Source organism: Natator depressus, chromosome 23 (assembly GCF_965152275.1).
Source record: "Natator depressus isolate rNatDep1 chromosome 23, rNatDep2.hap1, whole genome shotgun sequence".
Lineage (NCBI taxonomy): Eukaryota > Metazoa > Chordata > Testudines > Cheloniidae > Natator > Natator depressus.
In genome coordinates, this window is record NC_134256.1 from 20,026,815 (window position 1) to 20,042,845 (window position 16,031).

Sequence of the window (16,031 nt, forward strand, 5' to 3'; positions counted from 1 at the left end):
GACACCCCCCGTGACACCTCTATGGCCCCCCTCTGCCCCATAGACACCCCCAGTGACACCCCATAGCCCCCCTCTGCCCCATAGAAACCCCCAGTGACACCCCTATGGCCCCCCTCTGCCCCATAGACACCCCCAGTGACACCCCCTGAGCCGCCCCTCTGCCCCATAGACACCCCCCATGACACCCCCTGAGCCGCCCCTCTGCCCCATAGACACCCCCCGTGACACCTCTATGGCCCCCCTCTGCCCCATAGACACCCCCAGTGACACCCCATAGCTCCCCTCTGCCCCATAGACACCCCCACTGACACCCCTATAGCTCCCCTCTGCCCCATAGACACCCCCAGTGACACCCCATAGCCCCCCTCTGCCCCATAGACACCCCCAGTGACACCCCCTGAGCCGCCCCTCTTCCCCATAGACACCCCCAGTGACACCCCCAGTGACACCCCCTCCCCCCATAGACACCCCCAGTGACACCCCCATAGCCACCTCCTCTGCCCCATAGACACCCCCAGTGACACCCATAGCTCCCCTCTGCCCCATAGACACCCCCACTGACACCCCTATAGCCCCCCCTCTGCCCCATAGACACCCCCAGTGACACCCCATAGCCCCCCTCTGCCCCATAGACACCCCCAGTGACACCCCCATAGCCCCCCCTCTGCCCCATAGAAACCCCCAGTGACACCCCCAGTGACACCCCCTCCCCCCATAGACACCCCCAGTGACACCCCCAATGACACCCCCTCCCCCCATAGACACCCCCAGTGACACCCCCTCCCACCTCCGCTCCCTCTGCCCCATAGACACCCCCAGTGACACCCCCATAGCCTCCCCCTCTGCCCCATAGACACCCTCAGTGACACCCCCAGTGACACCCCCTCTGCCCCATAGACACCCGCAGTGACACCCTCTCTGCCCCATAGACAACCCCAGTGACACCCCCATAGCTGCCCCCTGCCCCATAGACACCCCAGTGACATCCCCTCCCCCATAGCCACCCCCATAGCCACCCCCTCCTCCATCCTCCACCCCATAGACACCCCCATGGACACCCTCTCCTCTGACCCATAGACACACCCACAATAACACCCCCTCCCTCCTCTGCCCCATAGCCACTCCCTCTGCCCCATAGACACCCCTTCCCTCCTCCACCCGCTAGCCACCCCCATAGACACCCCCTCCCTCCTCCACCCTCTCTGTCCCATAGAAACCCCCATAGTCACAGCCTCCCTACTCCACCCCATAGCCACCCCCTCTTCCCCATAGCCAGCCCCATAACCACCCCCTCCTCCCTCCTCCACCCCGTCTGCCCCATAGACACCCCCATGGACAGTCCCATAGACAGCCCTGCCATGTGCCCGTGAGGCCACCAGGGGGCGATCTGAGCTCACTTGCCGGGGTCTCTGCGGGCTCCAAGGGGACCAGCCGGGAACCTACCTTAGACCCAGGGGCCCCGTCTACCCCCTGGGCTGGGAAAATGGGGGTGAAACCCCCCCCCAGCTGCAGCCGCCCGTCCCTGAGCTATTCTGAGAAATGGCTATTTTGTGGGGGGAGGCAGAGCTCCCAGGGGTCTGAAAGGACTCGGGGCTGGGGGAGGGGGGGGCGGGGAGGACCACTGGCAGAGCTTTGGGGTGGGGAAGGGCTGGCCTAGAGGGGGGCTGTGGATCGGGAGTGAGGGACACCTCCAGGACTGGGGGGGTGGGACTAGCGGGGGGCTGTGGGTCGGCAGTGACGGGCACCGGCAGAGCTGGGGGGGGCCTAGCGGGGGGCTGTGGGTCGGGAGTGAAGGGCACTGGCAGGCATCTGGCTGGCAGCCTGTGCCCCCATCGCCCTGCCAAGCCCCGTGTCCCTAATGACGAGGGAAGGACCAGGCTGGATGCCCAGGGATGGAATTAGCAGCTGGGGCTGGGGGAGGCTGGGGGAACAGCTGGCCGTGTCCCCCCCCCACACACACACACACACTAATCCCCATCTCTGATCTCCTGCCCTTGGGCTCAGGAGGGGCGGAGGGCTGGATTTGGACCGGGCCCCTTTCCCCGGGGTCACCCCTTGTTGCGGGATGGGCCGATCAGACAGCGCCGCCCCTCCCTCCATCCCGGCCCACCCGCATCCCATGACCCAAGATTAGGGGCACTCAAGGGGTTATTTTGGGCCTGCCCCTTATCGCCCGGACAAGGTGTGAGAGAGACGCCCGCGGCAGCGCCGGGCAGGGGCTGGAGTGGGTGCTGAGCACCGAGGTCCCCACACCCTGCCCCATGGACAGCCTGGGCTGGGGGAGGGGGATTGGCCCGGGCTGGGGGGATGGCGAGGGGGGGAGTGGAAGGAGCCGGGCTGGGCGGTGTTAATAGGGCCCACTCTCCCCAGCTCGGAGGCCGGGATTAGTGATTGAAACTCTGTCAGCTTTAGCTGAGCTCCCAGCCCTCCTCCAGCTTCCCTGCATCCCTCCATCATCCCTCCTTCCCTCTCTCCCTCCCTCCATCATCCCTGCGTCCCTCCCTCCATCCCTCTATCAAACCTCTCTCCATCCATCATCCCTCCATCCCTCTGTCATCCCTCCCTCTATCATCCCTCCATCCCTCTGTCCATCATCCCTCTATCATTCCTCCCTCCCTCCCTTTATCATCCCTCTATCATCCCTCCATCTCTCCCTCCCTCCGTCCATCCCTCTATCATCCCTCCCTCCATCATCCCTCTATCATTCCTCCCTCTATCACCTCTCCATCCCGCCCTCCCTCCGTCCATCCCTCCATCCATCCCTCTATCATTCCTCCCTCTATCATCCCTCCATCCCCCCTCCATCCGTCTGTCATCCCTCCTCCATCCCTCAACTCTCCCCAAACTTTCCATCACCCGCCCCCCCTCCCCCCCCCGGGAATCTCTCTCTATTTCTAGTAAATGGTTTCTGCTACTGGTTATTTTGGGCATCTGAGTCCCGGCCAGGAACCACCTGAACAGCCCCTGCCCCCCCGCTGCAGGGCTGGGGAGAGGGGGGTCCCTGGGGTGGGGCTTCCGGGGGGGCAGCATTGGCTGATGGGGTGGGGGGACCCTGTGGGGGCAGCGTTGGCTGACAGGGAAATGCAGGGGGGCAGCGTTGGGTGACAGGGTTTGGGGAGTCCCTGGGGGGTAGCATTGGCTGATGGGGTGGGGGGGTCCCCGGCGGTCAGCATTAGCTGATGGGGTGGGGAGGGTCCGGGGGGGGCAGTGACACCCACCAAACCCCATTCACCACCCAATAATCAGACGGAGCCAATTTCCCTCTCCAAATCCTCTTTATTTCTGTGTCGCCAGTTGTCGCTTTGGGGCCATGTGGGGGGACAGACAGGCAGACGGACGGACAGGCGGAGTCAGGATCTGCCCAGTCAAGCTGGGGCTGCTCCTTCCATCCCAGCCCCAACAACTAGCCCCCAACGTCTGCCCCTCCAGCCCCCCAGGAACGGACCCCCCCCAACAAACACCACCCAGGAACTGAACCCTCCCACACCCCAAGGAACTGACTCCCCCAAAACCCAGCTCGCCAGGAACAACCTCCCGCCCAACAACCAGGCCCCCAGGACCTTCCCAAAACCCAGCCCCGAGAAACTGCCCCCCAACACCCAGCCCCCTAGGAATGGACCCCCCAACAACCAACCCCGGGAACTGCCTCCCCAGCCCCCCAAGAACCGAACCCCCCTGACACCCAGCCCCCAGGAACTGCCTCCCAGCCCCCCAAGAACTGAACCCCCCTGACACCCAGCCCCCCAGGAACTGCCTCCCAGCTCCCCACCAAGAACTGACCCCCAATAGCACCCAGGAGCCAACCTCCAACCCCCAAGGGAACTGCCCCCCACCCCTTCCAACACCCAGAAACTGACTCCCCCAACCTCGCCTCCCCCCCCAGGAACTGACCCCCAACCCCAACCTCACCTCCCCCCCAGGAACTGACCCCCAACCCTACGAGCCCCCTTCCCCGCAGGGGCCGTCCCATCACGTCTCCGTGGCCCCATGGCCGCCCGTGGCCCCGTCCTCCTCCTCCTCCTCCGGCTGCTGCTCGCGCAGGGCCAGCTCGTTGACATAGCAGAAGGAGGCGCGGGGGGGGCCGGCTGGGCCGGGGCCGGGGCTCTCCTGCCCCAGCTCCCGGGCGCTGCAGCGGGGGGTGCCGGGCACCGGGGAGGTGCGGTGGAAGTGGTGGAAGTCGACCCGGTAGCGCCCGCGGCGGCAACGGGCCAGGACGGGGGCGAAGCGGTGGCCCCAGGGCAGCTCGCCGGGCAGGTAGGAGGTGCGGCACTGCGTGGTCATGGCCGTGGCCTCCACCATGCCTTCCAGGATGGCCACCAGCTCGAAGTCGGCCCGGGCCAGCTGGGCCGGCCCCAGCCCGTAGAAGGGGCTGGTGTCGTCGATCTGGTGCACCACGGTGAGGGGCGAGACCAGGAAGAGGCGGTCGGTGCCGCTGTCGAAGCCCACCTCCACGTCCCGCTGGTCCAGGGGCAGGAACTCGCCCTCGGGGGTCACGCGGGGCTGGGGGTTAGTGATGGGACGGAAGCGGGGAGACCCAACCCCCACCCCATCAGCTCCCTGTCCTTGGCCACTGGAGCCGTATCCCTGCCCGCTTCGGCCCCCTGACCCCACTCCCCTCCCAGAGCCGGGGAGAGAACCCAGGAGTCCTGGCTCCCAGCCCCCCCTGCTCTAACCACTAGACCCCACTCCCCTCCCAGAGTCAGGGAGAGAACCCAGGAGTCCTGGCTCCCAGCCCCCTCCTGCTCTAACCACTAGACCCCACTCCCCTCCCAGAGCCGGGGAGAGAACCCAGGCATCCTGGCTCCTAGCCCCCTCCTGCTCTAACCACTAGACCCCACTCCCCTCCCAGAGCCGGGGAGAGAACCCAGGCGTCCTGGCTCCCAGCCCCCTCCTGCTCCAACCATTAGACCCCACTCCCCTCTCAGAGCCAGGGAGAGAACCCAGGAGTCCTGGCTCCCAGCCCCCCCCCCGCTCTAACCACTAGGCCCCACTCCCCTCCCCGACCCCCGACCCCCCTGCGCCCGCCGGCCCCCACCTGCAGCAGCCAGGCGCGGACGTGGGCCCCCACCAGGTAGCTGCGGCACAGGTTGGTCACGCACCACATGAGGCTGAGCCGGCCGTGCCGCAGGGCCACCACGGCGCAGCGGCTGAAGAGCAGCGTCCGGTTGCGCTTCTTGGGCCTGGCCACCTTGGCCGCGGCGGCCCCCAGCAGGAAGGCGTCCAGCGGGCAGCCGGCCACGCACTGCAGCCCCACGGCCATCACGGCCGCCGGGCACGCCTCGGTCACGCCCCGCGAGCCGTAGCCGGTGGAGGTCTGGGTCTCCAGCGAGAGCAGGAAGGCGCCCAGCGGGCCGGTGACCTGGGTGAAGCGGGGCGGGCGCGGGGCGGGCGCGGGGCCCAGGTCGCCGTGCAGGGCGGCCACCAGCCAGCAGGCCAGGCCGAAGAGCAGCCAGGAGAGCACGAAGGCCAGGGAGAAGAGCAGGGCCAGCCAGCGCCAGCGGGCGTCCACACAGGTACCGCTGGCTCCTCTCCCCCGGGTTGACGAACTCCATGTTGCAGTGCCCGTCCTTCCTCACGAAGCGGCTGCGGCGGGGGGGGCCCCCGTCCTCCTCCTCCTCGTCCCGCAGGGGCTCCGGCCCCATGGCCCGGGACGCCCCCCCCGCCCCGGCTCGGCGCCTCCGCGGGCGCGGGGCGGTTAGCGGGAGACGGCGGCTCGGGGCGGCCCCGGGGTCCTGCCCGGCCAGGAGGGGGCGGGGGAGAGAGAGATGGAGGGGCAGGGTTGAGGAGAGGGGGGTCGTGGGGCTCTGGGGGGCATGGCAGGTGGCCAGGGCAGGGGTGTGGCATGGGGCACGGTGCTCCGCTCCCCCGGATCAGCCCCATCTATCCCGGTATCCTGCCCGCCAGACCCATGGGCCCATCTACCCCGGTATCCCGCCCCATCGCTGCCCCCCTGGATCAGTCCCCTGGGCCCATCTACCGCAGTGTCCTGCCCGCTCCGTGCCCCCTGGATTAGATCCACAGGGTCATCTACCCTGGTATCCCACCCCATCCCTGCCCCCCTGGATCAGCCACACAGGCCCATCTACCCTGGTATCCTGCCCCCCTGAATCTGGTCCACGGGCCCATCTACCCCAGTATCCTGCCCCTTCCCTTGTCTAAGAGGGAATCACCAGACAGAGTTGGGGAGAGAGGTGTGGGATGGGCTTAAACAGGAGTTTGCGGGTGCACAGAATAGTCCCGGGGGGTTCTGGGAGCTGTGGAGGGAAAGAGGCCCCAGAAAAGGGAGGCGTTTTGAGAGACACCCCCTGCCCCAGGACCCCACGCTCAGGTCTGGCTTCCTAGGGCGTGTCTTCCCACAAAAGGCAAATTAATCCCCACCACCGCCATCACCAAGCAGGGACATGGTTCAGTATACCGTCCCCATTCTCCACAAGGGGAAACTGAGGCAGGGATTTGCCTAACACCATACAGCAAGGGAGCCAGAGGTGTCCTGGCTCCCAGCCCCGCCCCCCTCCACTGTCCTAACCCCACTCACCTCCCCAAGCTAGAGGTCAGGCCCAGGATATGACTCTGCAATGGGAGAGTCTCCCCCCGCCCCCCCCAGCAGGGACCTGGAATTGCCCTGAGCCATTCCCCCGCCCCCGCCCCCACAGCCACCACCACCCCGTCCCGTCCCCCACAGTAGCTTTCGCGCAGCAGAGGGGAGGGGGAGGGTTGTAAGTGGCATTTCACAACAAAGTCAATATCTAATCTCTGGCAAGGGATCCAGCCCCTGCCAGCCCCCTCCCCCAGTCAGTCAGTCCCCTGCCCTGGGGTCAGTGTCCCCTAGAGGAGAAAGGCCCCATGCCCCATTCCCTGCCCCCTGAGCCAGCCAGTGCCTGCCCTGGGGCCGGTACCCCGTATAGGGGAACATAAGAACGGCTATACTGGGTCAGACCAAAGGTCCATCTAGCCCAGTATCCTTTCTGATGACAGTGGCCAATGCCAGGTGCCCCAGAGGGAATGAACAGAACAGGGAATCATCAAGCGATCCATCCCCTGTCACCCATTCCCAGCTTCTGGCAAACAGAGGCTAGGGACACCATCCCTGCCAAGCCTGGCATATAGCCATTGATGGACCCATCCTCCATGAACTTATCTAGCTCTTTATTGAACCCTGTTACAGTCTTGGCCTTCACAACATCCTGTGGCAAGGAGTTCCACAGGTTGACTGTGTGTTGTGTTGAGAAATACTTTCTTTTGTTTGTTTTAAAGCTGCTGCCTATTCATTTCATTGGGTGACCCCTAGTTCTCGTGTTACGAGAAGGAGTAAATAACACTTCCTCATTCACTTTCTCCACATCCGTCGTGATTTTATAGACCTCAATCATATCCCCCCTTAGTCGTCTCATTTCCAAGCTGAAAAGTCCCAGTCTTATTAATCTCTCCTCATATGGAAGCCATTCCAGACCCCTCATCATTTTTGTTGCCCTTCTCTGAACCTTTTCCAGTTCCAAAATATCTTTTTTGAGATGGGGCGACCACATCTGCACGCAGTATTCAAGTTGTGGGCGTACCATGGATTTACATGGAGACGATATGAGATTTTCTGTCTTATCATCTAGCCCTTTCTTGATGATTCCCAACACTCTGTTTGCTTCTTTGACAGCCGCTGCACACTGAGTGGCTGATTTCAGAGAACTCTCCACAATGACTCCATCATCTGGACCCATGGAAAAGAAGCCCTTGAGGAATTCCACCATGATTTCAACAATTTCCATCCCACCATCAACCTCAGCGTGGACCAGTCCACACAAGAGATCCACTTCCTGGACACTTCTGTGCTAATAAGCAATGGTCACGTAAACACCACCCTGTACCGAAAACCTACTGACCGCTATTCCTACCTACATGCCTCCAGCTTTCACCCTGACCACACCACACGATCCATTGTCTACAGCCAAGCTCTACGATACAACCGCATTTGCTCCAACCCCTCAGACAGAGACAAACACCTACAAGATCTCTATCAAGCGTTCTTAAAACTACAATACCCACCTGCTGAAGTGAAAAAAACAGATTGACAGAGCCAGAAGAGTACCCAGAAGTCACCTACTACAGGACAGGCCCAACAAAGAAAGTTACAGAACTCCACTAGCCGTCATCTTCAGCCCCCAACTAAAACCTCTCCAGCGCATCACCAAAGATTTACAACCTATCCTGAAGGATGACCCATCACTCTCACAGATCTTGGGGGACAGGCCAGTCCTCGCTTACAGACAGCCCCCCAACCTGAAGCAAATACTCACCAGCAACCACACACCACACAACAAAAACACTAACCCAGGAACCTAGCCTTGCAACAAAGCCCGATGCCAGCTCTGTCCACATATTTATTCAAGTGACACCATCATAGGACCTAAGCACATCAGCCAGCCATCAGGGGCTCTTTCACCTACACATCTACCAATGTGGTATAGGCCATCATGTGCCAGCAATGCCCCTCGGCCATGTACATTGGCCAAAGCGGACAGTCTCTACGCAAAAGAATAAATGGACACATATCTGACATCAGGAACCATAACATTCAAAAACCAGTCGAAGAACACTTCAACCTCCCTGGCCACTCAGTAGCAGACTTAAAGGTGGCAATTTTGCAACAGAAATACTTCAAAAACAGATTCCAATGAGAAACTGCTGAGCTTGAATTAATATGCAAATGAGATCCCATTAACTTGGGTTTGAATAGAGACTGGGAGTGGCGGGGTCATTACACATATTGACTCTATTTCCCCATGTTAAGTGTCCTCACTCCTTCTTGTCAACTGTCTAAATGGGCCATCTTGATTTATCACTACAAACGTTTTTTTCTCCTGCTGATAATAGCTCCTCTTAATTAATTAGCCTCTTACTCCACCTTTTCATGTTCTCTGTGTGTATATATCTATCTTCTGACTATATGTTCCATTCTATGCATCTGATGAAGTGTGTTCTAGCCCATGAAAGCTTATGCCCAAATAAATGTGTTAGTCTGTAAGATGCCAGAAGTACTCCTCGTTCTTTTTGCTGATACAGATGCATCCGCTGAAGTGGGCTGTAGCTCATGAAAGCTTATGCTCAAATAAATTTGTTCGTCTCTAAGGTGCCACAAGTCCTCCTGTTCTTTTTGCGGATACAGACTAACACGGCTGCTACTCTGAAACCTTTCTTGAGGGGTAACAGGTAATTTAGACCCCATCATTTTTATATGCATAGTTGGAATTAAGCTTTCCAACGAGCATTACTTTGCATTGATCAACATGGAATTTCATCTGCCGGTTTGTTGCCCAGTCACCCAGTTTCGGGAGATCCCTTTGTAGCTCTTTGCCGTCTGCCTGCGACTTAACTCTCTTCAGTAGTTTTGTATCATCTGCAAATTTTGCCACCTCACTGTTACCCCTTTTTCCATGGGGTCCCCCTGTCCCATTCCCCACCCCTCTGAGGCAGCCGGTCCCCTCCTTGGCCCCCACATCGAGTTTAATCCAGCTAAACTTCCTCCCTGGGCCCATTATCCCCCACCCCCCGGCTCCCAGGCCAGGGCTGAGCACCCCATAGGTGGGGGGAGGGCAGGAGGGATGGAGCAGGGGCCAGTCTATGTCCCCCCACCCATTGCAGGAGCTTGTGGCCTGAAGCAACGGCTCTGATCAGCTGCCCCGAATGACCAGGGCAGGGCACCTCCCCCTGGCCAGCCCAGATCTGATGGGTGAGCTAGAGGAGAGCACTTACGCTGGCATGGCTGAGGAAGGTAGGGTGCCCAGAGCCCCTGGCGTGGGGAGGGGGGACCCTGGTGTGGGAGAACAGGAGGGGGGCTGGGAATGGGGAGCACCAGCCTCACGGGCCCATCTACCTGGTACCCCACCCCCTCTCCTGGCCCCCTGGGATCAGCCCCATTGGCCCATCCACCCTGGTACTCCGCCTCCCAGGGACCCTTCTAGCCTGGGATCCTGCCAGTGGGGATGTTCCCCCCCCACCCCGCCAGGCCCCATAACCCCCGCAGTGCTGGGGAATTGGTTACGTGAGCAGTGCCCAGATAAGCCGGGCAAGTGCCCCGCGCCCCACAGCAAACGAGAACCCCCCACAGTCTCTGCCGGTCTGAGCTGGGGGGAGCCTTTCCCTGCCCCACATATGCTGGCTGCTGAGACTGTGAGGGGCTGGGCAAGGAGCAGCTGGCACTGCCACACACCCCTCACAGCCCCCCCTCCCCCTCTCATTCAGCCAGTGCCCCCCCAGAACTGCCACGGGGGGGGGCAGTGCCGGGAGCGGCCTCCAGGCTCTGTCCTTGAGCTGCCGGCTGAAGGACATTTAGCTAAACCAGGCCGGTCCCTGCCGGATCTAGGAGACACTGCCCGGCGCTGTGGGGGTCGCGTCACGGGAGGGAGGCCCCAGGCCCCTGCCCCATCTTGAGGCTGCCCCCCTGCTGGCACCCCATTGGCCTCCCGTTCCCTTGTCCCCACGGGGATCCCTCCCATTGGCCCCCAACACCCAGCCTGCCCAGTGGATCCCTCTCCCCCCCTCCACCCTCATTGGCTCCCAATCCCTGGCCCCTCATTGTCCATCCACACCCCCACCCCCCGCCTCAGCCATCCATCTATCTCCATCCACCCCCATCCATATATCCCCATCCACCCCTCATCCATCTATCTCCATCCACCCCCATCCATCTATCCCCATCCACCCCATCCATCTATCTCCATCCACCCCCATCCATCTATCTCCATCCACCCCTCATCCATCTATCTCCATCCACCCCTCATCCATCTATCTCCATCCACCCCTCATCCATCTATCTCCATCCACCCCCATCCATCTATCCCCATCCACCCCATCCATCTATCCCCATCCACCCCTCATCCATCTATCCCCACACTCCCCTCATCCATCTATCCCCATCCACCCCTCATCCATCTATCCCCATCCACCCCCATTCATCTATCTCCATCCACCCCTCAACCATCTATCCCCATCCACCCCTCATCCATCTATCCCCATCCACCCCTCATCCATCTTTCCCCATCCACCTCTCATCCATCTATCCCCATCCACCCCCTCATCCATCTATCCCCATCCACCCCCATCCATCTATCCCCATCCACCCCTCATCCATCTATCTCCATCCACCCCCTCATCCATCTATCCCCATCCACCCCTCATCCATCTTTCCCATCCACCCCCATCCATCTATCCCCATCCACCCCCATCCATCAAGCCCCATACTCCTCTGTCGAGCTAGCTATAAAATCTTCCTCCCATCAAAAACCTATCGTCCATCCATCCCCCCACATCTCCCATATCCATCCGTCCCCACACACCTCATCCATACATCCATCCACCCTCCCCACACATCTTCTAGCTCTCCATCCATGCCTCCATCCCCCAGACCTGATCCAGCCGTCCCCTCCACACCTCATCTGTCCATCCATCCATCCCCCACATCTCCCGTATCCATCCACCCCCACACAACCCTCTAGCTCTCCATCCATCCTTCCGCCACACCTCATCCATCCATCTATCCATCCATCCCCCCCACACCTCATCCATCCATCCATCCCCCACACACCTCTTCCATCCATCCATCCATCCATCCATCCATCCCCCACACCTCTCCATCCATCCCCACATACCTCATCCATACATCCATCCACCCTCCTCACAAACCCCTTCTAGTTCCCCATCTATCCTTCCCCCAGACCTCATCCCCCCACACTGCTCCCTCTAGCCATCCATCCATCCCCACACACCCCTGTGTCCATCTCTCTTGGGCATTTATACCTGCCTGGTCCCTGGTGGTCTCCTTGTCATCCCCAGTGGGGACGGCTCTGATCCTGCCCCACACCCTGGGGCAGCGATGGACCTGGCAGGGGCACTGGGGGTCAGGACACCCGATGGAGTGGAACCAGCCCCAGTGCCCCGTCTCTACCACAGGCTCCCGTGCCCCGGGTTCCCGCCGTGGCCCAGCCAGGATCCCCTTACCTGTCCGAGATCAGACTTCCCTTCATCTCTCCGCTGGTGCTGATCCCTTCCCTTCTTTTTTGCTCTCCCTCCTTCCCCCCTTTCCCCATTCCTCGCTTTTCTCTCACTCCTTCCAGAGACTTTCTTGCTCCCTTCTTCTTGTTGAAGTCGGATGGTCTGGCTGGGTCTTGCTCTCTATCGCTGTGTCACACTCACTCGTTCCTCCCCCCCCGCCCCCACACGTGGGAGTTGCAGACACTTGACCACTTGGCCCCTGGCCCGGCCCTGGGATGAGCTCGCTAAGCTGGGGAGTGGAAGGGTGCGGCCGGGTGGGGGGGGGGAGAGAGGGAAGCTGCCAAGTCCCACCCCCAGCTGGCCATGCCAGCTGCCAGTCTGCATCTGGAATCTGGTTGTAGGGTCGCTAGAGTGAGTGAATGTGTCAGAAGAAAGAAAGAAAGAAAGAAAGAAAGAAAGAAAGAAAGAAAGAAAGAAAGAAAGAAAGAAAGAAAGAAAGAAAGAAATTCCTCCTTCCCTTCCAACCTTTATCACTTCTTTCTCTCCATCCCTAGCTCTTTTTTTTGTTCTTTTCCTATCCCCAATTTCTCTTTCTTTCTTTCTTTCTTTCTTTCTTTCTTTCTTTCTTTCTCTCTCTCTCTCTCTCTCTCTCTGCCGGCTGCTGCTCTGGCTGCCCGGCTGAGAGCAAAAGGCGAATCAATGGATGGAAAGTGCTCCCAGGGGACGGGCTGCGTCCTGCGTCGGCTAAACGTCCTAGGCCCCGCTCACTCCTCGGATCGATGAACCGCGGCCCACGGCCTCGCTGCTATCAGAGTCCCATGCCCTGCCTGGCGCCGAGAGGCTTCTGGGGTGGAGCGCGGGGGCTGGGTATCCGGGGACCCCTCGCCCAGCACTGAGATGCGGACCCCTCTGGGGTGGGATGCGGGGGCTGGGTATCCGGGGACCCCTCGCCCAGCACTGAGATGCGGCCCCCTCTGGTGTGGGGCGCGGGGGCTGGGTATCTGGGGACCCCTCGCCCGGCACTGAGATGCGGCCCCCTCTGGGGTGGGGCATGGGGGAATACTGGGGCCAATAAACGCTCCCCTCTCTCTTTCTCTGCCCCTCACGCTTTGACTCCCGCTGGAGCCAGGCCTGCAGCTCTGCAGGGGGCCCGGGGCGGCCCAAACCTGCTCCCGAGACCCAGGCAGTGCAAGGCCCCAGGTCTCTGCCCTGGGTTGTGCCCGGAGCCCTGCTGTCTGCAGGCAGCTGTCTCCCTCCTGTGGGCAGATGGGGGATTGCAGCCACCCGGGTGGGCAGCTTCCCCCTTCTCCTCCCTGCGCCCCATTTCCTAAGGGGAGGGGGTTAATTTCCCCCCTTTTCAGAGTGGGGGCTCATGGGAGTTGTAGTTTTAGTCTGAAGGGGGGGTGGGCTGAATTAGAGTCCGGCTTCCTTGTGAACCCACAGCCCCATGCCCATAGAGCCCCCCCCACACCCATACAGCCCCCTCCCCATGCCCAGACATCTTCCCAGGGAGTGGATCTGGACAGGCTGCTAGGAGATGGCTGGGGGGACCCTACAATAACAAACCAGCATGTGTGTATCCCCCTGTCTCCAAGAGACCCTACAATAACAAAACAGTCTGTGCAATCCCTTGCTCCCAAGAGAACCTGCAATAACAAAGCAGCCTGTGGGAGACCCTACAATAACAAACCATTGTTTATGCAACCCAAAAGCTCCAAACCCCCCGCAATAAGAAACCATTCTGTACACAAACCTAGGCTCCTGAAAGACCCTACAATAACAAACCAAACTGTGAGCAACTCCCGTGCTTCTGAGCGACCCTACAATAACAAACCAGTCTGGGAGCAAGTCCAGTGTCTCCGAGAGACCCTACAATAACAAATCGGTCTGGGAGCAAGCTCAGTGCTTCTGAGAGACCCTACAATAACAGACCAGAGTGCACAACCAAGAGCCCATGGAAACCCCTGCCAAAATAAAGTGCCAATGCAATCCAGCGACTTGGTTTGGTTTCAAGCATCCAGCCATTTTATTATGAGCACCACAGACGAGGTTGCAAAGGCACCGTATTATGCAGCCACAAAGTCACGTGCAGGCAAAGACAATGCTTGCGAAGCGCTGGCCGAGAAAGGGTGAACTACATCGTGGGGGGGGGGGGGGGGGGCTCAGAGGTGCCCCGGTTAATCCTTATTTACCCTTCCCACCAACAGGAGGAGAGGGGCGGCATTCCAGGAACTGAGAAGGCGGCAGGTTTCAAGCGGAGTCGCTGGGGCGTGGCATGTCCCTGGCCTGCGGAACTCACCGCCACATGATATAGCCGAGGCGCCAGAGCTTAGCAGGATTCCAGCGAGGAGCCGGCATTTATTACGAGTATCCATGTGTTGCCATAGTGCCCGGGAGACCCCAGCCACGGAGCGGGACCCCCTTTTGCAGGGCACGATACAGCTGCTGAGCTATTTATATGGGCCCCGAACACCTCCCGAGTTCCACCCATCGGAGCTGTGAGGCAGCTGTAAGTGATGGGAGAGAGGAACAAACCCCCCCCCCCCGGGGCAGGTTACCCCCTCATCCGCCACGAGGTGTGGGTGGCCGCCCCTGAGGGGGCCGCCCCTTGACACTGCCAGAGACGGGCTACCGGACGCGATGGGCCCCCGGGCTGGCCAGCGAGACTTCCTGGCGATCCAACACAGGGGTAGGTTTGTAACCGGATTTGGGGGGGACCCTGTTCCGCTGGGTGTTGCACACACCGCAGTCAGAACTGGGAACCCCCAGCACACTGGGTGCTGCACAGACACCCCAAAATGAGGTCAGCACCGCCCCCCATGAGATCATGCCAGGCGTGCACTGACCCCCCCCCCCCGCTTGACCGAGAGTGGGCCCCCATCCTGCGCAGACTGGGGGCGGTCACGGACGGACGATTCTCCCCATTATACAGAGGGGAAAACTGAGACACGGGGCTATGAAGCGACTTTCCCAAGGCCACACGGGAAATCTGTGGCCCAGCCAGGAAGGGCAGAGCAGACCCCACCTCGCTCAGGGATGGCTCAACGCCAGCCCCAAAATACCAGGGTATCAGGGTCACGCCCGGATCCAAGATCACGGGGCAACCCTATCATTAGTCATAATTATTATTCATTATTAATTAATTCATTAACCCGGGCCTCCACAGTGCTGGGGGCTGAGACGCAGCTGCCTTTGGGGACTGGGTATACAGGGACCCCCTCGCCCGGCACTGAGATGCATCCACCCCTGAGGTGGGGCATCGGGGCTGTTTATACTCACTTTCACGCTGAACTTCCAGTGGGACTAGAACCCACAACTCCCCCTCTGCTGCTAAAGAACCTCCTGGAGGATCCCCGCCTGCTCCTGGCAGTGCGGGGCCAATGACACACAACAGGCAGTGCCGAGGGTGTCCAGCAGGGGGCATCCACGCCCCTCCAGCTGGTCCCCCCTCATGGCACTCCAGTGCATCACAGGGCAATGGAGCCAGGTCTAGCATAGTGTGGGGGCGTCGCCCCCCTGTGGTGAGTGAGGGTTGGGCTGCTCCCATGAGGACATCACCAGACGCAGCTGCTGGTGCTTCAGGCCCACAAGTTTGGAGTGGGGATGGGGGGTCACCTCCTGCTGCTGCTGGTACATCTGTGATGTGGGGTGGGGGACAGGCCGTCCCTGGCGGACCAGGGTTTTAAACTCTTTTAATATATGAATTAAAATGGATATAAAATAATATTAAAATTCTGTCTAAGGGGCTGCAGGGACTCAGGGTGGGCCACAGAGTCACACAGCAGGTTGAGTGGAGTCCTGGCTCCCATCCCTGCCCTGCCCTAACCATTAGACCCCACTCCCCTCCCAGAGCCAGGGACAGAACCCAGGAGTCCTGGCTCCCAGCCCCATGGCCTATCCACAGGACCACTCTGCTCCTCTATTAATGAAACATACGTGTGTCTGACCCTCCCTTCAAATCTCCAGCTTTTTGCCTCAGCCCCATCCAGTGGCAGGGAGTTCCGCAGGTTAATTCCATGTTGCCGTGAAATGCTAATTACTGGCTCTGG

General features: G+C 60.5%; 1 protein-coding gene across 1 annotated transcript; it reads right to left on the minus strand.

Moving 5' to 3' along the window:
- Positions 1-3,969: 3,969 nt before the first annotated feature.
- Positions 3,970-5,642, minus strand: LOC141976286 (ATP-sensitive inward rectifier potassium channel 14-like). The gene is given in 3 exon segments (XM_074937200.1): positions 3,970-4,500; positions 5,036-5,513; positions 5,515-5,642. Coding segments are annotated over 3 exon segments (1,137 nt in total).
- Between the last annotated feature and the right edge of the window lie 10,389 nt (positions 5,643-16,031).